The sequence below is a fragment of the Nannospalax galili genome, unplaced genomic scaffold (assembly GCF_000622305.1).
Source record: "Nannospalax galili isolate Female #2095 unplaced genomic scaffold, S.galili_v1.0 scaffold300, whole genome shotgun sequence".
NCBI classification, from domain to species: Eukaryota; Metazoa; Chordata; class Mammalia; order Rodentia; family Spalacidae; genus Nannospalax; species Nannospalax galili.
In genome coordinates this window covers 554,411-576,510 of record NW_008347322.1, presented here as the reverse complement: position 1 = coordinate 576,510, position 22,100 = coordinate 554,411, and the positions used below count along the sequence as shown (strand labels likewise).

The 22,100-nt window shown below is 52.2% G+C and overlaps 1 protein-coding gene across 2 annotated transcripts in view; it reads left to right on the top strand.

Moving 5' to 3' along the window:
- Positions 1-22,100, top strand: part of Vav2 (vav guanine nucleotide exchange factor 2) — a 198,058-nt gene that overhangs the window by 38,644 nt on the left and 137,314 nt on the right. For both annotated transcript variants that reach the window (XM_008843922.3, XM_008843921.3), the window contains exon 2: positions 3,222-3,338. In XM_008843922.3, the coding sequence (XP_008842144.1) occupies positions 3,222-3,338 (117 nt within the window). The remainder of the gene's footprint in view (positions 1-3,221; positions 3,339-22,100) is intronic.

Here is a 22,100-nt window from a genome sequence, read left to right as displayed (position 1 = left end):
TGGAACTGGAGGTGTTATGGACAGTTGTTAGCTGCCATGTGGGTGCTGGGATTCAAACCCAGGTCTTCTGCAAGAATAACCAGTGTTCTTAACCGCTGAGCCATCTCTCCAGCCCCTGTTATTTTTATTTTATGTGTATGAGTGTTTTGCCTGCATGTATGTGAGTGCCCCCGTGTCGTGCAATGCTGTGGAGGTCAGAAGAGGTCTTCGGATCCCTGGAACTGGAGTTATAAAGACTGTTGTGGGTGCTGGGATTCGAATCTGGGTCCTTTGCAAGAGCAGCCAGTACTCTTAACCATTGAGCCATCTCTCCAGCCCCTTATTTAAATTTCATTTGGGAGGGGATCTGCGTACAATTAAAATATGGCATATGAAATTCACAAAAAATTGATAAAAAAATGAAGAGAGGAAAATTTTTTCTTCATGTTTTATGTGTGTGCTATGTGTGTGCAGGTGCCTGTGGAGGCCAGAAGAGGGCTGGATCCTCTGGAGTTACAGGTGATCGTGAGCCTCCTAATGTGGGTGCTAGGAACTGAACTGGGTGTTATACAAGATCAAGTGCTCTTAACTGCTAAGCAGTCTCTCCAGCCCTTTTTTTTTTTTTTGGTCTTTCTGAGACAGGGTCTCCCTGTAGCCCCAGCTGTCCTGGAACTCACTATGTAGACCAGGCTGGGCTTGAACTCACAAAGATCTGCTTCCTTCCTTCCTTCCTTCCTTCCTTCCTTCCTTCCTTCCTTCCTTCCTTCCTTCCTTCCTTCTTTCCTTCCTTTTCTTGATTTATTTATGGGGCTGGGGAGATGGCTCAGCAGTTAAGAGCACTGACTGCTCTTGCAGAGGACCCAGGTTCGAGTCCCAGCACCTACATGGTGGCTACGAACCGTCCTTAACTCCAGTTCCAGGGGAATCCAGTGCCCTCTTCTGACCTCTGCAACATTACACGACACAGGTGCACTCACATACATGTAGGTGATACACTCATACACAGAAAATAAAATATTTTTAAAAAAGATGCGATTCTTCAAATTAAAAAAAAAATTTTTATTTATGTGTGTGTGTGAACCTGTATATGAATGCAGGTACCTGTCCAGGCCAGAGGGTTCTGAGGAGCACCGACACTAGGGGATTCCCTTCATGTGAAGCCCCCAGAGTCCAGATTCAGAGACAGAAGTCCTCCTGGGGGTAGGGGCAGGGGGAGGGGGTGGGGATGAAAATGGCGGCAGTTTGGGACAATGAACACATCCACCAGATGGAATCATGCTCACACATCGCTGCAAATGTGCTTAGAGCATCGAGCTACGCGCCTGGGGAAGGTGGAGGGGCATGGTGGCTCATACCTGCAGTCAGTCAGTCCCAGCTGAGGCAGGAGGCTAGCTTGTTCCAGGTCACCTGAGGCTAATAGCAAAACCCTGTCTCAAAACAAAAGAAGGGGCTGGAGAGGTGGCTCAGCAGTTAAGAGCACTGGCTACTCTTGCAGAGGACCCAGGTTCCGTTCCCATCACCCACATCAGGCATCTCACAACTGCCTGTAGCTCTAGTTCCAGGGGATCTAATGCCCTCTGGCCTCAGCAGGTACCTGCATTCATATGCAAGCGCGCACACACACACACAAATAAAAATGAATTAAAAAAATTAAAATAAAAGTTAAATGGGAAGTTCAGATATTCAGTTGGACATTTGAAGTGCTCAGTGGGGCACACGTTTCCACTGGCTGCCCTGTTGGACAGAGTGCATGAAGGACATTGCTATTCTGGAATGTTCTATTGGAAAATACACTGTTCTTGGTTAATGGTGAGTGAAGAGATAGAGTGATGTATCAGATAACAGATGTGGTTCTGGTTAGACCCTGTGCCAGATTTCCTTTTCCCCTCCCCTCCCCTCCCCTCCCCTTCAGTAGGTCTATCGCCTACTGAAGGCCCCCAAGATAGGAGAGGCAAGGGGTCCAGGAAGCCCCTGGGTATTCCTCTAAGCATCAGCAAACCCCTGCTTGAGTTAACACTTTTATCCATAAGATTCTGGGTCACAGGGAGTCTCGGGGGAGAGAGGGGGGGAGGGGGGAGGGGGGAAGGAGAGAGAGAGGGAGAGACAGACAGAGACAGCATGATACAGGAAACGGGTCAGCACCATGAATGAATGACTACATCCTGACCAGGATGGGCAAGGGCCCAAGGCAGAGGCAGTGGGGGCCCTGCCTGCTGGAGAGGGAGGGGGTGGCACGGTGTCTTGCTGAGGACAGCATTCCTGGGGGCTCTCACGCAGCTTCGCGCGCTCACTCTGAGCTTAGCTGAGGTTAGTGCTGTTCGTTTGTGATTCCGGCTGTCGTCTGTCCTAGTAGTTCCTTTGACTGGTAGTTGGTCCCACAGCCGTGTTCTTTGACTGGTAGAAGTCCCGAGTTGTGTTGGGTTGTGGGTACTGGCCCTTATCTCCTGAATGCTCCGTTCAGCTGGGTTCGGGGCATGAGATCTGCTCAGCAGGTGTGTCAGGAGCATGGGCCCTTTCCTTCTCCCTTGTGTTACTGTGGGCAGATGGGATTCAGACCTGGGGCTGCTGCCTCTGCTGCCTGTAAGCTGCTTTTACAGCTGGTTTCTTCCAGGACCCTGGAAACCAGCCATCCTATCGCCTTCACCTCCATCCAGAGCTGACCTGGAGCTTGGCTGTGGGGATGGTGCAGAGAGGAGGGGACCAGGTGGATGCTTTATCCGTCCTTTCCTGTCACCTCCCACTGCGTCTGGCATAGGCCAGTCTCCATAGCCGGTGGCCGGTGGTTCCTGGCTATTGGCTTTGCCACTTGTGAAGTGCTAGGCAGTTATACACTGAGAGGAGTTGGGTGTACGAATGCATATACACACATGAATGTGCACTTGTGTGAGGTGCTGGGCTGACTTGAGGCCACTGTGTTTGGTCGCTGGTGTGACCACCAGCACTGGATGAAATGGGTACATCTAGCTGTGCCTTAGATGGTCATGACGTCACATGGGAACCAATCTGAATGGAGGACGGTGCTTCCCTGGGTGTCCTACTGCCTGCTGGGAGAGGCTGGGGACCTGCAGTGGTTCTCAGCTCCAGCTTTACCCCAGCCCACCTCCCAGCCTGGGATGGGGTTTTCTCTGTGTGAGCTTGCCCTTCCCTCAGTCTGGGCTGGCACACAAGGCAGGAACTCTCGGCCGTTGAGATGGTGTTTTCCGGGATGCTGTCCCCTTACTGATTGCTCCTTCTCTCCCTAGTTCCTGTGTTTGAAGAACATCCGTACCTTCCTCAAAGTCTGCCATGACAAATTTGGACTGAGGAACAGCGAGCTGTTCGATCCCTTCGACCTCTTCGATGTCCGAGACTTCGGAAAGGTGAGTGGGCTTGGGAGCTTGTGTGGGCTTGACACACGTATGCTGGGCTATGTGGGCACCACAGGCTGACCCTCCAACCCTGTGTTGGCTGGACTGTGTCACAGATAGGAAGGTGGACTCATTGGTGGCTTCCTGATGAGCGTGGGTTCAGAGTGGAGGGGTCGGGTGCCACCAAAAATATTGATGAGTCATTTTTAAAAAAGTATTTTATTTATTATTTTTATTTTATGTGCACGAGTATATTGCCTGCATGTATGTGAGTGCACCCGTGTCATGCATTGCCACGGAGGTCAGAAGAGGGCTTTGGATTCCCCCGGAACTGGAATTAAGGACAGTTTGTAGCCGCCATGTGGGTGCTGGGAATTGAACCTGCGTCCTCTGCTAGAGCAGTCAGTCCTCTTAACTGTTGAGCCATCTCTCCAGCCCCTGATGCATCACTTTTTAAATCAATTTTTTTATATGGGGTTTTGGGATAGGCTCTCATGTGGCCCACGCTGGCCTTGAACTCCCTCGGTAGCCGGGGATAACTTGAACTTCTAATTCTCTTGTCTCCCTCTCCCGGGTGCTGGGATTACAGGTGTGCACCACCATGCCTGTTCAAACCCAGCTCTTCATGCATGCCAGGCAAGCACTCTACTAACCGAGCTATGCCTCCAGCCCTCAGCTACTCCTTTGAAACCAATAGGATCTATAATTCCTTTGGGTGGGGAACCAAGAGCTTCAGTTCTGACTTGTAGCCTAGCTAGTTCCACATTGAGCTCGGCTGGCACCGGCTATGAGCTAGCCACATCCACCGTGGCCTGACTGCCCTGAGGGACTGGGTGTTTGAGGAAACTGCCCTTGACTTCAGGATGTGAATGGCAGAAAGGGGCCACTCTGTGACTCCCTGTACAGGGCCAGTTTAGTGTCCCCATTTAGGACTAGGACCTTAGGAAGCCTCTTCTACCCTGGGATTCTCCTTTTCAGAGCCTGTCTCTATGAGGGTCTAGATCTTACAGGTGTCTGTCTGTCTCTCTTTTAGATAAGGTCTCATGTGGACCAGGCTGGCCTTGAACTCACAGAGATCCACCTGCCTCTGCCTCCTGAGTGCTGGGATTAACGTTGTTACTACCACTTCCAGCCGGTCTCTTATGTTATGCAGTGGAATGCTCAGAGGTCCTTACTCCAGGACAGTACAGGGATTTTGATGCAATGTGGTGCACACAGAGGGCTGTGCCTCCCTCTGCCTGGGGCACAAGCCCGTGAGGTGTGGATGGTACCTTGCCCTGTGAGTGGCTTCCCCATTCTATACACCTGATTGGGATGCTCACTTTGTCTTGTTCTTAGAAAGAGCTGAGATGGGTTTACCCACAGCGCTCTGCAGGGAGAGCTGATGGTCTAGACTCTGGAGAGTGCTGTAACACACACACACACACACACACACACACACACGCTCATAGTCAAGTTTTCATGTGTACCTCTGTACATACAACTCACACAGACACATTTGTACACTCACCACTCATCTGCACTACACAGTCATGCATTCACACACCTGGTACACACCCACCTTTCCCTAGAACACGTATAGACTCAGGTATTTTCTCACATTCCTACACCCATGGACATGCTACAGTTTCTCTTTCTCTTCTCTCTCTCTCTCTCTCTCTCTCTCTCTCTCTCTCTCTCTCTCACACACACACACACACACACACACAGAGCTGGCTTTAAAAACAATCACAGAAAAAGATAGGGAAACTCTTGCCAAACCCATGTGCCCTCCAACAGCTCAGTCCCAGAGTGTTCTGTATATAATTTCATATAATTTCATTTTGCTTTCAATTTGCTATGGTGGAATGCATGATGTAAGATGCACATAAATCTAGATTAAACTCCCATCATACCATCAGCCAACTGTGTGGTCAAGCAGTTTGCGGAAGGGTCATCGTTCGTCAGCAATTTTGACGGGGAGGCGGCTCTGGCTGTGCGGTGCACTGTGCCCATCTCACATGGAGGTGGAGGGGCCACCCTGGGGCTTTTCACCTTGGCCTCTGGTCCTGAATCAATGTGACGGCCACTGGCAGTGCCCCAGTGTATGCTTGTGGGAAGTGGGACTGGATGGTAGCGTTGGACCTTGAGTCACAGGGTGGAGTGCTGGGGCTGTGTAGACCCGGTGGCCGAGCCTAGGGTGGGGTCCTCAAGTGGTTCCCTGTAGGAGCTCATATGGCACTACCCTGGCCTGGCCTCTTACTGCTTCATTCTTTCTAATCCTGAGGACAGACTGACTGGGTGAACCAGTCTCCTCTGCACCCTAGCTAGGTGACCAGGTATTTGACCCAGTGCCTCTGGCTGATGATGTGTGAGACTGTGGAGGGTGGTGTGCTGGATAGTTTTAATGTCAACTTGACACACCTGGGTAGAGGGAGCCTCGTTTGGGAATTGCTATTCTTGGACGGGCCTGTGGCCATGTCTGTGAGGTATTTTCTTGATTGTTTAGTGATATGGGAGAGGCTGGAGTGATGTGGGAGGGCCCAGCCCACTGTGGGTGGTGCCACCCCTGGGCAGGTGGGCTTATGTTGTATTAGAAAGTAGGCTGAGCAGGGGCCAAGGGAGCAAGCCAGTAAGCAGCGTTCCTCCATGGCCTGTGCTCCAGCTCCTGCCTCCAGGTTCCTGCCCTGAGTTCGAACCCTGGGCTCCCTTAGTGGATGAACTGTAACCCTAGAGATGTAAGCTGAATAAACCCTTTCCTCCCCAAGTTGGTGTTGGTCAGAGTGTTTTGTCACAGCATTGAAGAACAAACTAAGACAGAGATTGGTACCAGAAGTGGGGTATTGCTGTGACTGACTGACCTTGGTGTTTTGGGAGGACTGTGGAAGTGTTTGGAACTTTGGGCTGGAAAAGCCATTGCGTGCTCAGTTTGTTGCAGTGGAGCTTGGAACAGTTATGCTGAAAGAGTTGTAGACAATGGAGGCCTGGCTTGTAAAGCTTCAAAGGGAAGCGGAGACCATCAGGGCTTTCATGTGAGATTTTGTATTGAGAATCTGGGTTCTGGTCGGCTGGGGCTGTGATTAAGAAGAGACCAGAACCTGAAGCAAAACCTTTGCTTTACTGGGACAACTGATGCTGGTTAGCTGGGGTTGAAAAATCAGCTGTAAGTAACAAGAGACCAGCATCACTGAAGTGAAATCTGGGAGGTATTTCCTCAGGGTCAGCACACAGACGTTATGGTCCAGAGGGGGCCCAAGGTTCTATCTCTAGTTGGAAGCAGTACTTGGTCATGTGTAAGAGTCTCCTGCATGGCTCTGGTGTTGAAAGCGTGAAGGGGTCACAGAGAGCAGCCGAGGCTTGGCACTCTGAGAGGCCAGGAAAGGCCATAGGTGAAAGTGCAGCTTCAGTTGCAGCGAAGACCCCAGGATTGAAGGGTTCATGGGGAGAATCTGAGGCTTTGCACCCCGAGAGGCCAGACGAGCCCATTGGTGAAGGTGCAGCCTCAGTTTCAGTGGAGACACGAACTTTTTGGCGATGCGAGGGCCATGGGGCAACCACCAAGGACAGCAGTAAGTGTGGAATGGAGCTGGCCTGCGCCTGTGAGATGAGGTGTGTGTGCTGTGGACGTTAGAATCAGAGAAGTGGAGCTGCCTAGGCCCTTTGGAGCCCAGAAGATCATGAGTGAATCCCAGATGTCCAGCCTCGAGCTACTTTTCTGGGCTAAGATTTTGCCTAAGTGTGCCTGATTCTTCCCTTTGAAATAAGATAATACTTTAAAAAATACTTTATTTATTATTTTGATTTTGTGTGTATGTGTGTATTGCCTGCATGTATGTAAATGCACCCACATCGTGCAATGCCTGCAGAGGACAGAAGAGGCTGTTGGATCCCCTGGAACTGGCGTATAGACAGTTGTTAGCTGCTATGTGGGTGTTGGGATTCAAACCCGGGTCTTCTGCAAGAACAGCTAGTCTTGTTAACCACTGAGCCATCTCGCCAGCCCCAACAGTACTTGTTTTTAATTTTGCAGGAGCCCACAGTTGAGAGTGACTAAAAAAACTTTATTATTTTTATTTTGTGTATGTGTGTATTGCCTACATGTAGGTAAGTGCACCCATGTTGTGCAATGCCCACGGAAGTCAGAAGAGGCCGTTGGATCCCCTGGGACTGGAGTTACGGACAGTTGTTGTTAGCTGCCATGTGGGCGCTGGGATTCGAACCTGGTTCTTCTGCAAGAACAGCCAGTGTTCTTAACCGCTGAGCCATCTCTCCAGCCCCACAGTTAAGACTCTTTTTTTTTTTTTGGTCTTTTTGAGACTTTTGAAAGAGACTTTGGGGGCTGGAGAGATGGCTCAGCAGTTAAGAGCACTGACTGCTCTTGCAGAGGACCCGGGTTCGATTCCCAGTACCCTCATGGTGGCTATGAACTGTCCAGTTCCAGGGGAATCCAAAGCCCTCTTTTGACCTTCGTGGCATTGCACGACATGGGTGCATTCACATACATGCAGGCAATACACTTGTACACATAAAATAAAAATAATAAAAAATAAAATATTTTTTAAAAAATTAAGAAAAAAGAGACTTTGAACTTTCAAAGTGTTTGAGTTTTTTTAAGGACTGTGGAACTTCTAAAATTGTACTGTTTTATGTTGTGATATTAACATCGTACCTTGGGGATAAGAAATGGAAAGCTTGTGGTTTAATAGTGATGTGTTTGTGTGTCAAGTTGACAAGGGGTCAGTTGTGCTGGATAGCTTTAGTGTCAACTTGACACACATAAGTAGAGGGAGCCTCAACTGGGGAATTGCTTCCAGAGGACTGACCTGTGGCCATGTCTGAGGGGCATCTTCTTGATTGTTGAGTGGTGTGGAAGGGCCCAGCCCACTGTGGGTGGTGCCACCCCTGGGCAGGTGGGCCTGTGTTGCATAAGAAAGCAGGCTGAGCAGGGGCCAGGGGAGCAAGCCAGTAAGCAGCGTTCCTCCATGGCCCGTGCTCCAGCTCCTGCCTCCAGGTTCCTGCTCTGAGTTCCTGCCTTGGGCTCCCTGATGAACTGTGACCCAGGAGATGTTAGGTGAATAAACCCTTTCCTCCCCAAGCTGGTAGTGGTCAGAGTGTTTTGTCACAGCAATTGAAGGTGAACTAGAAAAGGTAGAGAGAGTCAAGTGGGCGAAGGTGGGAAATTCTCAGTGGGGTCTGGCTATGGTGGGGTTGCTTGGGCTGAGGTTGATGCTGGACCGCTGCCTGCCCACCCCTTTGATGGGGGCCAACCTAGACTGTCACAGGGAGGTGGCAGGCTCTTCCTGTTACCTTTCCGTTTTCTTGGTAAAGACACAGCATCTGTACTTTTGGAGGACAGAACTTGGTAGCTAGGCTTTAGAACTGCAGGACCTGCTGGGCGTGAGTCTCCGCTCTGTGCTCCCCAGGCTGCAACCTTGCCTCGTTTCTCTAACCTTCATTTGTTTACAGCAAAGGAATCATCACTTTGAAGTTCTGACCGATGGAGTGTGGATCTCATGCCTGCTGTGTCCCATGGGCACCGATGGAGTATGGATCTCATGCCTGCTGTGTCCCATGGGTACCGATGGAGTATGGATCTCATGCCTGCTGTGTCCCATGGGCATCTATGGTCCTGAGGCTTTGCTTCTCTCTGGCTCTGTATTTGAGCTGGCCTCGCATAGATAGCCTACGTGGTCTTCATGTGCTGATAGTGCTGGTGCCCAGGCCATGCCGTACTGTGTGCTGGGAGTGTGCTCTTTCGGCATATAATCCCAGATCACTAAGTGTTAGCCATTGTGGTCTAGCTGGTGCCAGGCCTTTTCTCTGGGTCTATCTGGAAAAGTTTCCATGTATCACTGCCCTTTCCTGTCTGTTTTGTGGTTAATGCCTCTACACAGAGCTGGACCTGGAGCCAGAGGAGGCCTGGGTGCTAGGGTGCATACCCCATACAGGAGCTGCTGGCCCCTGGTGACTCTGAGTGACACTCTTGCTGGATAGAGGCATTTTGGACCAGCTCCACCCACCATGGACAGGGAGGATGAAGGGCCAAGGGACTTGTGAGGTCCACTAGGTGCTGACCTCCTGGTCCCCCAGGGTCCTGGAGATAAGTAGCCAGCCTGGAGGGATGAGGACACAGCATTCTGGTCCCCGTTCAGGATGTCTGAGTATTATCCCCTGTGCCTGGCTTCAGGGATGACTACAAGTGGTTCCCATGTGTTTAGATCCAACTTTTGGTATGTATAGCCCAGTCCAGTAGGGAAACCCAGAGCGTTCTATACGTCCCCAGCAGCCTCCAGTGACAGCAGACCACCAGCTGTGCCACCTGGCCCTGCTCTTCCTTTCTGACCCCAGTACCTGGCCCTAGTCCCAGCCAGGAGGAAGGTGGTCCCTGCTCTTCTCCCAGATGTGAATCTCTGGAGCCCGACAAGCTGTTATCTCTGGATGGGGAGGCAGGTGGCATAGGGTTAGTGTCCTGTCTTAATTTCTGATGCTGTGGTTAGATCCAAAACAGCTTAGGGGAGGAAAGGGTTGATTTCAGCCAACACTTCTAGCTCACAGTTCATCGTTGAGGGAAGTTGGGGCAGGAAGGAACTGAGGCAGAAACCATGGAGGAATGCTGCTGACTGGCTTGCTTACTGATTCACGCTCAGTTAACTTTTTATTTGTATGTTTGTGTGTCTGTGTGCACATGTGCATTTGGATGTCCATGGTGACCAGAAGAGGCTTTAGATCCCTTGACCCTGGAGTTTCAGGCAGTTGTGAACCACCTGATGTGGGTACTGGAAACAGAACTTGAATCCTCTGGAAGAACAGCACATGCTTTTAATTACTGAACTATCTCTCCAGCCTCTCAGTCAGCTTTCTTATATAGCCCAGACCCACCTGCCTCGGGATGTGCTGGCCACAGTGACTTGGACCCTTCCATGCCAACCATCAAACAGGATAATCTCTTACTGATATGGCCATGAACCAGTCTGATCCAGGAAATTATTAGTTGAGGTTCCCTCTTCCAAGGTAACTCTAGGCTGTGCCAAGTTGACCATAAAAACCAGTTCAGTTAGTCTCTCGGGCTGGCCCCTGTGTTGGCGATAGGGTACAGGCTGAGGCTGGGAGTCAGGCTGGAGCTTGCACTGGGCTTGCAAAGGGGAAAGGCCTTCTCTGTCCTTTCTGATCAGCTGAGGTATGAACAGACAGCTCTTGCACAGCCCCGTGCTACACAGCAGCCTGCTGCCATGCCCTTCTCTCCATGATGAACTACCCTCCCTTAAGCCGTGGGCTTGGATAAACGGTTCCTCCTCTAAATTACTTGTCAGGTATTTGATCACAGTGACAGGAACAGTAACTAATACAGAAAGTTGGCTCACGGAAATAAGATTACTGCAGGGATCTGATCATGTATTTCTTAGGCCTTTGGAACTGGGTTGCAGGAGGAACATCGAAGCGGCTGGAGCGGGGAGGTCCTAGAGCGGTGTGTGCTCTGCTTAATGCATCCTGGTAGACACATGGACCATAAAAGCCAGACTCAGGAGGTTTCAGGGAGGAACGAGGACTCTGCTGGGACCTGGGCTACAGGCCACTGGTGTTACGTTCTGCATTCTGCCCGTGTCCTGAAGACCTGAGTGAAGCTGACCTGAAAGGCAATGGGCCGATCGGCGGCAGAGAAATTTCAAGGCGGTGTAATACTTGTGGTGCGGCATGGATGTTGCCCACTGTGTTTTTCCACATTCGTACTGTGTGCGGTGTGAGGAGAGGAAGCGAAGGACAGTTCAGAAAAACTGTGATTAGAGAGATCAGTGCAGCAAAGGGGCGTGTCAGTGCTTTTCCCTGGGAAAGAAGGAAGGTTGCTTTGAGAGCAGCACCTCATCTGTTGAGAGCTCTGCGGTGTAACAATACACACTTGAAAGTGCTTGAACAAAGAATGCCTCCAGGGCAAGGCTGCCCAGCCTCCTGTACGAGGAAAGTGGTTTTCCAGCTTCACCCACACAAACATGTGGAGACCACTGCAGCTCTGGCTCGTGTGAGGACAGGCTACGTCTCCAGCTGTCAGCAGAACTTAGTGTCGCCCATGTGGTTGTGTACGTTTGACAGGCCTGCAGGACACAACAAGGAAGGGCCTGCACCGAGGTTCCTGAAAGCCGCTAAGGCCAGGTAGTGCGTGGCAGGGCTGGAGTCTCTGCATGGAGTTTCTGGGTGGGCTGTGTGTGATGCTGTGCAGGTAAAGACTAGGTTACGTTGGAGACCTTGGGATGACGGCCAGGAAAACTGCACATACCAGTGAAGCCAACTCAGAGGTTGCATGTACCACAGGCAGTGGAGCTGGGGGGAGGGTCTGTCCAATCCGACTGGAGCCCAGCTGATGCTATCATAAGCTCCAGATGCCAGACACCCATTCCTCCTTCATCTCTGCATATTTACATTCACCCATCCACCTGTCAATCTCCCCATCTGTCCATCTGTTGGTCAGGTATGTAACTCACTGAGCATTTTACTATTGCTAGAGATGAGAAAGACTGTCATGATCTTTGCACTCAGAAGGACTGAGACTTAACTGCGTTTAATTAGTGATAGGAAAGATGGTAAAGGCCCTGGAACCTCTGTCCTGAGGCTGGCTGGCCCTGGCCTTCATTTAACCCTGACGCTGGAGTCGTCCTATGCCATTTCATTGTGGACAGGGTCTTTCCCTTGTATAAAGATATCACAACAGCATTTCTATGTCAGAGTGGGTAGGTGCCCTGGAGAGCCACTGTCAGTGGAGGGGCTGGTCTGGTTCTGTTTCCTGTTTATAGACTCTGAAGGTGCTCTTGCTAGGCACTGTGGCCCCACCCCTTGCCTGTGGCCTTCCTCTTCTCACTGGCGCTGAGCCAGACATTGGCAGTGGCGCCTGGAAGGGCCTACCATCCTTTGGCTCTGGAGGGGTACTGGTGCCTTGGGACCTTGGGGAGCCCACCCGGCCGCCCCCTGCCCTTGTCTTTGATGCCTTCTTTCCTCTAGGTTCTGTGGGAGCTGACTGGTGGTAGAGTGGTGGTGGAAGACGGCAGGGCTTCCGTCAGTCGATGTGGGTGAGACCTGACTCTGTGAGGACTTGATCTCTTGAACTTTTGTGAAGATCATGACTGGTTATTGTACGGCATTGCTTGAAGGATTCAGAAAGGAAACGAACCCCTAGGTTCTCATCACTTGGAATTTTTTTCCTGTTCTTGGTCCATCACCCTACAGGCTCCAGCAGGAACTGAGGGATCCAGAAGTTAGTTCCAGAAGTTAGTTTCTTCTTTGGATGCCTTTCCTGGTATTTTTCCAAAGAATTACATTAAAGATACTAGGTTTTGGCTCAAATAAAGCCTGTCCGGGAGACTGCCCAGGGTGGGTGTGCTGCACAGAGGCCGGGCTCTGGCCCCAAGGTCCCCCCAGAGGGCCTGGCAATGAGGTGCCTGCCTGTTTTGTGACGTAATCTGCTGGCCTTGTCCCTGCCCTGTGGCCTGCACACAGGTCCTTTCTCTTCCCTGTGTTGGGGCCTGTCAGATTCATTGTCCAGTTGCTGGGGCCCGGGGTGGGATGAACTGTGGATACTCTGTGTGTGGCCGCCCTGTGTGTTCTTCCTGGGGGCTGGGAATCAGAAATCCCTTGGAAGTTTGGCAGGGACCCCCAGAGAGGACTCTGCCTACTTTCTGCAGCTCTCCCCTGAGAGTTCAGCCCCTGGACCTTATAGGTAATCGGGACAGGAGCAGCCACTGCCCCTTCCTGTGACACAGGCCCAGTTGTTAGGCCTCTCCTGTGCTGTGAGAGAACCTCATTTTTCTCATTTTACAGAACAGGAAGTTGAGGCTTAGAGAGTGGCCAGATTCCTGCTCTGGGTCAGTGACCAGGAGAGTCTTGGGTTCCTGTTCTCATTAGCTCTTAACAAGGCAGGGGAAACCCTGGCAGGTCTCCCAACACAGGGCCTAGTCATAACCTCCACAGGTCCGGCTCCATTGCTTGCTGAGTCGTAATGTTCCCCGAGCCTCGTTTCCACATCTGTCCAGTCAGGACTGCTGTGCCACCTTCTCCTGTGGCTGTATTGGAGGGAGCCGTGGGCAGGGCTGGAGCAGGGAGCATTGAGGGATCGAGACCCGTTGTCGGCATTTTTGTGTGTGACGGTAGCCGCCGTGGAGCATGTTAAACTGTGTCCCTAGGTCGTCGGGGTGAAGGTCACAAGGTTTTGGAATATAGTGTGTCTTTTGAAGTGTCAGAAGACGGGAGGGAGGGAGGGAGGAAAGACAGAAAGGGGAGGGTGGTAGAGGGTCTCCTAAGCAGTGTAGGGGCTGTAGTGCTGGACGGCAGGATGGACACTAGACCCAGAGTGTACCTCTGGTTGTCTAAGGGTGGGCAGCCTCCCCCAATCGTCCTTTCCTTTCTGCTTGCTCACTCCTGTAGCCCGCTTGCCCGTGCCTCCAAGGAGCCCCTTAGCCCCTACCCATCACTGGGAGTTCTTGCATGCTGCTTTGACTCCCCGATCCCTTTGCTCTGCTCAGCAAGGTTTGTCCTGATGATAGTTGAAACCCTGCCTATTCCTGCCAGTTGCTTTTTGCCTGGAAGTGACCACAGTCACTAAGTACACCCTCACGCTGTCTACCTCCTGTTGGGGGATGAGTTCCTGAGGGCCAGGTGCCTGTCAGGAAGCTGCATACCAGGACCTTGGGGCATCTGTGTCAATGTGTGGGTATGACAGAGGCCTGAGCCTTAGTTGTGGGGGTCTCTTGTAAGAGGCCTGGAGCCCTCTCCAGGTCAGGAGGTCTAGTCCCACCAAGGACTCGGGAGGCTGGACAGCAAAGTGCCCTTTGCAGAGTCTTCCCTGGGTGGAGCTGCCATACTCTCATGCAGGATGTTTCCGAAAGAGGGACGTTCCTCAGCTGTGAATGCGTGTCCCAGCCAGGGCCCCACTCACCTGGGAACCTGAAGCTTTACCAGCTGCTATGGTCCATGCTAGCCTGATTTCAGACAGTGAGCCCATGCGGGAGCAACTAGGCAGGTCACAGGCTGGTGTGCTCCTAATCAATGGGTACCTGTCCTTTTATTGACTAGAATAGCCATGTTGCACACCAGCACTTCTGCAGCTGTTGAACCTGGCCTTCAGCAAGGCCTGGGGTGGGCTGATAGACCACTAGCTGATTTTGGTATTACTCACCCAGGTGCCTAAGCATCCTCTGGGGCCCTGGGCCCTTCCCCTGTCTATCCATCACTGGGTACTGTGTGCTGAGTTCTTCCCATTGATGAGCACCCAACTGCTGCAGGAACCTCAAGTGGGAAGGAGGGGGCTGGGGAGATGGCTCAGTTGATAAAGTGTCTGCCATGTAATCATGAGGACCTGAGTTCAGATCCCCAGCACCCATGTAAAAAGCAGAGCATGGCTGTGCATGCCTGTAACCCCAGTGCCAGGGAGGTGGAGACAGGACCCCGGGACTTGGGATCATCTATCAGGAAGTCAGTGAATTCCAGTTTCAGTGAGAGACTCACTGCCTCAAGTGAGGTGGAGATGGGCTGGAGAGATGGCTCAGTGGTTAAGAGAAACTTGCAGCTCTTCCAAAGGACCCGACTTCAGTTCCCAGTGCCCATGTTGGGTAGCTCACAACTGCCTTTAATTCCAGTTCTAGGTGATCTGGTGCCCTCTTCTGGACTCAGTGAGCACCTACACGCACATGCATAAACACATGCATATACACATAAATAATGATCTTAAAAATAAGGTGGACAGCAATACAGTCACCCTACACTCACACCTGCCTGAGTACCTGCACACACATACATACATGTACCACTACAAACCCATCAAAGAGAAAAAGTAGGAAGGAAATTGAGGCATCGAGGAGGGCACAGGGTGTGCTGTGTGTGCCGCAGGGGTAGTAGAGCTGGGGACCCAGCTGGGCTGTGCGATGGCTGAGGTCACCCTCCTGCTAGACCTTTCCCTTCTGCCATGGAGACGGCTGTTTGCAGAAGAGCTCTGCTAGCCATGAAAATTCCATCACAGTCTACAGGGGGGACAGTATGGAGGCCGGGAGGCAGTGTGGAGGCTGGCCGGTGTAACGTTCCTGCCCCTCAGGGGAGCGTGCTGACAGTGGCTCTCTAAGGGTGCGGTACCCTGGATAGAATGTCTGTGGTTTTGCTGATGGCGACCATACAGGCTGGACACGTCTCCCTAGCTGTGGACTTCAGACTGCTCCCACTGAGGCTTGGAGGAGGTGGAAGGAAGGGACCACTGAACGGTAGCATACCGCTCCTCCTTTTCCTGTGTGACATTTTGCTTAAAGGAAGAGTTCTGAAGAGGCTTAAGATAAGTGATTGAAACTGTTGACCTGTCTGTCATAACCAAGGAAACCCGTGGGGCCTGAGTAGGGGACTCAGGGTTGTGGTGGAGCGCATACTTGGATCCCCAGTGGTAGGTAGCTGGCTGTGCTGTAGAGCTGGGAGGTGGAGCTCGTCCGCTGTGTCCTGCTTGCTTGTAGAAACCTCTCTCTGCCTCCTTTCCACAATTCCTTCTACCGTCCGTCCCTCCTCCAGCTGTTTATGGGCCCCATGCTTAGTCCTCGGGCACTTGTTGGTCCTGAGGTAGGCATCACTAATCTGTCTAGCACTTCAACATCTGAACACCTGACAGTCGGCTGGAGCTGGCCTGAGAAGAAGCCAGTTTTTCTCCCCAGACCCCCATTTATTCCCCTGTGGTTGCTGTGACCTTTCCATTGACCCCCACAGACACCTGCCTGCCCTTGTCCTCCGGACTCTTGATGTGGGATGGGGGTGGGGTGTGGGAGCATGTTTGTGGTTATTTCTAGCAGGTGGATGAAAAGTGGGCCACATGGCTTGGGAGAAACGGGACCCAAAGCAGGCTCCAGATGTTACTGGACTTGACACAGGCTGCCTCTTGCGTTACTGTTTTAGCGTTCCCATCTGTGAGATGGGTCTAAGGATCCACCTTCCCTAAAAACTGCTGGAGGAAGAGACCAGGCAAGGCAAGCTGTGTGTCTGCCTGTGGCCTGTCCTGTAAGTTCCAGCTCTTGGGAGTCACTGGAGATTGGACCAACCTTGGCTGAGCAGGCAGGCACTGGCCTTCAGCTGTGCAGTGGGCAGGGTGCACCCCGTGGCCTGTTCCAGCTTCCTGGAGGGCCAGCCTTACCCAGCCTCTGGCATCACACTGCACACGTGCCATCCTGCTCTGGTCACTGTCAAGTGTGTGGAGGGGTGGTCTCCATCACTTGGGCTCTATGTGGATGGACAGGTTCCTAGCCCTGTCTGGTCAGAGATGAATACAGCTGTAACCATGGGGTATTGGTCAGACAGCCCTGATCTCTGCACCCAGGCTCTGAGCCTCCTTCCGTCTGTTCAGTTCCCCCGGATATTTGTCAGGAACTGTGCTGAGCAGACTTTGTGTGCATGCTCCTGAGGTGCTCCCTCCTGAGTGCTCGGTCCTGAGGTGCTTTCCTCTTGAGTGCTTCCTCCTGAGGTGCTCCCTCCTGAGATGCTTACTCCTGAGGCGTTCTCCTCCTGAGGTGCTCAGTCCTGAGGTGCTCGGTCCTGAGGTGCTTGGTCCTGAGGTGTTCTCCTCCTGAGTGCTCCCTCCTCAGGTGCTCAGTCCTGAGGTGCTTGCTCCTGAGGTGCTCCCTCCTGAGGTGCTCGCTCCCGAGGTGCTCTGCTGCTGTTGCTGACCCGCCAGTCCCCGCTGTGGCCGATCCATTTGCACGCCCTGGCTTAATGCTGTTGGGAGGCATGCCAGCATTTTTGCTGCATCCACTCTGCACTAATTACTTATTAAAATGCAGCCGCTATGGAGCGGAGCAGCCTCAGGTCTCCTGGCAGGGCCTGCTGTCAAGGGCCTCCCAGTTCCTGTGTGGGGGTGTTTCCGCTGCACACCTGCTACTGGGCATCACTTCAGGACGTTGTTAGCCCATCCTTTCAGAAGAACTCGATGCTCAGACATGCTGAATGTGCATGTATGGAAACATGCATGCACACACATACACATGTATGCATACAGACATGCACACGTAACACCCACATGGACACACAGACACAGGCACACATACATTCACATAGACACACACACGCACACACACACACATCACCACTGTCAGCTCAGCCAATTGTAGATAGTTTTGAAGTTTTACTTACTGTTTTTACTTTTGATGTGTATGAGTGTATTGCCTGCCTGTGTATAAGTGCACCTGTGTTGTGCAGTGCCTGACTGAAGAGGTCAGAAGAGGGCATCAGATTCCCCTGGAACTGGAGTTACAGATGGTTGTTAGCTGGCATGTGGATGCTGGGAACTGAACCTGGGTCCTCTGCAAGGGCTCTCAGTGCTCTTAACCACTGAGCCATTTCTCCAGCCTCAGCCGGTGGTTTTGAACTACTGATTGGCACATTTTCTCTTTAATGGTGTTAAGGGTGGAACCCAGCGCCTTGCACATGCCTGGAAGGTGATCTATCCCTGACTGCCCCCAGCCCAAGGTTTCTTCTTTACCTTCTCTCTTAGGCAGTAGGCACTCCTGTCCTGCCTGCTACGGAAGGGAGTTGTGGAGGCGGGGATGATTTGGGGTCAGTAGCTGAGACCCTGCAGGTGTGACTAGCTTTGTGTAGAGCTGTATGGAATTTCGGGCTTCATGGGAAATGGGCAAGGTTTGGTGCTGAGATCTGGGCCTGAGAGGGGCTGGGTTGGACGCTGCTACCTGCTCAGGGGTCATGACTTGGTTTCTGAGGAGTGCTGAGGACTGTAACTCAGAGGAATGGAAGCAGGGGAAGCTTTGAGAGTCTGTGGGGTTTGACTGATTCTAGATGGAAAGTCAGGAATACACTGGGCAAAATGGAGATGCCAGGGTATAGGTATGTGGCACAGAGTTTCTGTGGCCCCAGGCTCTATGGGTGACTCCCCCTACCCCCAGCACCACTTGTTGAAAAGACATCTTCCTCCATTGAGTGGGATCAGGACAGGAGCCCCTGGCCAAATCCCTACCCTGCTGTGAGACCTTGGGTGGCCTCCTACCTCCTCTGTCTGTAAAGGGAGATGCCTAATCAGGGACATTGATTCATCTTGATACGTAGTGCCTCATTGAAAGGCAGGCCCAGTCTTGGTTTCTGAGGCATAGCTATTGATGAGTGATGTCTGCTCTGGCCAGATGTGAAGCGGTGGGGCCCTGTGGCGGGTGTTCCTGCTCTCAGATCAGCTGGCCACATGCTTGGTGTCCCCAGAGCTAGTGCACGATAGCTGGGCCTCTTAGTGTCCTGCTTAGTTCAGCTTGTACCTGTGCATGACGTCTCAGCTACTGGAAAGACAGAGCACAGGGTACCACATGCTGACAGGCCATGGTGGGGCAGCTGCTGACTGCTGAGGGAGTCAGAGAGGGCTTCCTGGAAGAGGTGCTGGATTTGACAGCCAGGTTGGGCTCAGTCAGTTGAAGGTGATACGGACAGCCTAAGGGCTTCGTTCAACAGGGCAAGGGCCACATGTGCGATGGGCAGGAGGCTGGGAGCATGCAGGATCAGCGGGTGGTCACTTCAGCACCCTCAGTACAGGGCCAGAGTAGGGTGGGAGCTTGACTGAAACTTGGGTTATGTCCCGAGGTTTACCTTGCTCTGTAGAGCAGCAGGTTCTCTCTCTCTCTCTCTCTCTCTCTCTCTCTCTCTCTCTCTCTCTCTCTCTCTGTGTGTGTGTGTATTAGTAAGGACACTTCAGAAAGTACCCATGAGGCCCTGCATAGTCACAGGATGCCATGGGATAGCTTAACTTGTGGACTCTCCTTGCTTGGTCGATATTTGGCTCTGGGGAGACTAGACTCTAGAGGCCCATGGGGGCTGCCGCAGGGATGGACTAGATGTGCTGTGGCTACCTCGTGTCACTCTCCATGGGCTCATTACTCCTCTCCCATCTCTCGATTTCCCCATGTGGTCCACAGGCCACGCTTCCCGTCCTGGGTACACGCATCAAACCCATGTTTTTGTCATTTCTTGCTGCTGTGTTTTCTACTCTGCTGGTTCCCACCCAGGGACTGGGAGCCTGGCTTTCCTCATCCTGGGGCAACGGTACAGCCTTTTGCTTTTTTGATTCTTGTCCACAGTTAATTAAGCTTTAATTGGCTAATTGTTTCTCCCCAGTGCCCCAAGCATTAATTGTGTCTGGTGAAGCCTGACAGTTTGATGTTTGCAGCAAAAAAAAATCTGAATGAGACTAAGAAACAGAGAAGAAAAAAAAATAGCGAAGTGTGAGTAACGGTTACTTGTTACAGAGTATCATTGCTGGTCACCTCGGCTTACTCTAAAGGTCAGTAGGAATCTGCCGCCAGTCCACGGCAGCCTTAGCAGTGGGGTCTGGCCCTCTGAGTGGAATCACGAGCTGTGTGCTGTGAACTTGGGGAGGTCCCCCAGTGGTACACTGGAGCACTGTGCCTGATCTCTGGTTGTTGGGGTGATGTGGGGCACTGTGTGGGATCCCCTGCAGCTGGGTGATGTGGGGTTCTGTACTGGCCTTCTGCAAGCTGGCGGGGTGCTGTGACTGATCTCCTGCAGCTGGGATGATGAGGAACACTGTGCCCGATCCCCTGCAAGCTGGGGTGATATGATGTGGGGCGTCATGAATGATTTCCTGTGGCTGGGGTGATGTGGGGTGCTGTGCTGGATCCTTTGCATCTGGGATGATGTGGGGTACCATGTCAGATCCCCCATAGCTGGGGCTCTGTGGAGCACTGTGCCTGATCCTCTGCAGCTGAGGTGATGTGAGGCACCATGCCTGATCCCCCACACTGGGCTGATGGTCAGCATGCAGATCCCTGGGCCCTTCTGTCTTGGGAGTTGAGGTTGAGGCCCTGGTCCATTTCTTTGTACATTGTGCCTTGTGACAAAATAGACAGAAATTTCCTGTTTGTTCTCCTGGGTTGAGTGTGGTGGTATTTGCTATGTTTGCCATCGCTACCACCGTGTTCCAGAATCTTCCATCACTGTCTTCCCCCCCTCACTCCCTTGCCCCTAACAACCTTTGCATCTGCCTGTGTTTCTCTGGAGTTGCCTGTTTGGAGAGTCACATCTTCCAAGCGGTATGTAGTTCGAGCATGTTCTGGTCTCAGATCTATTTTGAGTTAACTTTACACCTGGTGTCAGGTTCAGGTCCTGTGGGAAGGTCGTCCCTTCTCCCATTGGAAATTCTTGGTCCCTTTGTCAGAAGCCCCTGGGCCCTGTGGGTGAAGATCAGTGTTTGATTCTTAAGATGGGGGCTTCAGGCTGGGCGTGGTGGTGCACGCCTTTAATCCCAGCATTCAGGAGGCAGAAGCAGGCAGATCTCTGAGATTGAGGCCAACTTGGTCTACATAGCAAGTTCCAGCAGTTGGGGGCTACAGGGAGACCCTGTCTCAAAAAACCAAACAAACAGATCAGGGCTTCAGTGGGAGAGGCAGCTGAGGCCACCTTCTGATGGGCAGTGTGACCAGGTCAATATTCTGGAATCACGTGGGGCCTGTCTAGGCATGCCTGGTTCTCCTCTGTGCCCAGATAGCGGCCTTGAAAAGACCTCTTCAGTGGTGCCCATGAAAGGAGGGAAGGAATCCTATCTAGGAAAGACAAGAAAGAAACGAGAGAGAGAGAGAGAGAGAGAGAGAGAGAGAGAGAGCGCCTCCCAGTGCTGACTGTCCAGCCCCATGGTCCACTGGCCACATCTGTTTGCTTGAGGGTGTCAGGCCCCTTCCCTGGTGTAGAGCCCAGTCAGGTGGACTTTCAGGCTCATAGCTATGATAGAGCCAGAGAGGAGAGCTACAGGGTACAGTACCTCCCTCGAGTCTGCCAGGGAGAGCAGGCCAGCTCTGCCCCATGCCTGTAGTGGAGGGCCTTCTAAGCAGTGGACAGGTAGCACAGGCCAGGCCAGCAGCTCTGACTGTGGTGACTGAGCCTGCTTTGCCCATCAAGTCTCATCCAAGCCTACCAGGCCTACCTGCCTGTCCTTAGCCTGAGGCATGTGCTTCCCTGTTCACTATCAGCATGTTAGAACTGATTCCCGTCCTTGTGGTTTCACTTCCGTGAAGAGTGAATGTTGGGCAGACAGAGCTTAGCAAGGTCTGAGAGTCAGCGATCATGCCAGGCCTGGATAGAATCCCTGATCCCTGTTTACGGTCCGCAGGCCTAGTGGCAGGTCTAAAGAATCGTCCATCCATCCATCCATCCATCCATCCATCCATCCATCCATCCATCCTTCTGTCCATCTGTCCATCTATCCATCCTTCACCCATCCTTCCATCCATCCATCCATCACCCATCCATCCATCCTTCTGTCCATCTGTCCACCCTTCACCCATCCATCCATCCATCCATCCATCCTTCCGTTCACCTCTCCATCCATCCATCCATCCATCCATCAATCAATCCATCACCCATCCATCCATCCTTCACCCATCCTTCCATCCATCCATCCATCAACCCATCCATCCATCCATCCATCCTTCCGTCCTTCCGTCCATCTCTCCATCCATCCATCCATCCATCCATCCATCCATCAATCCATCACCCATCCATCCATCAATCCATCACCCATCCATCCATCCTTCACCCATCCTTCCGTCCATCCATCCATCAACCCATCCATCAACCCATCCATCCATCCATCCATCCATCCATCCATCCATCCATCCATCCACCCACCCACCCATCCAACATTGATGGAGTCCCCACTGTGGTCCTCTTAGGAGGATGGATGATGAGGGGATAGCCCAGTCAGGCCCCCCACTGTCTCAGATCCTGGTACCTGGTTGTGCAGGTCTCCTCCTGAAACATAAGGCTGAGGGCAGATATTTGGGCGAG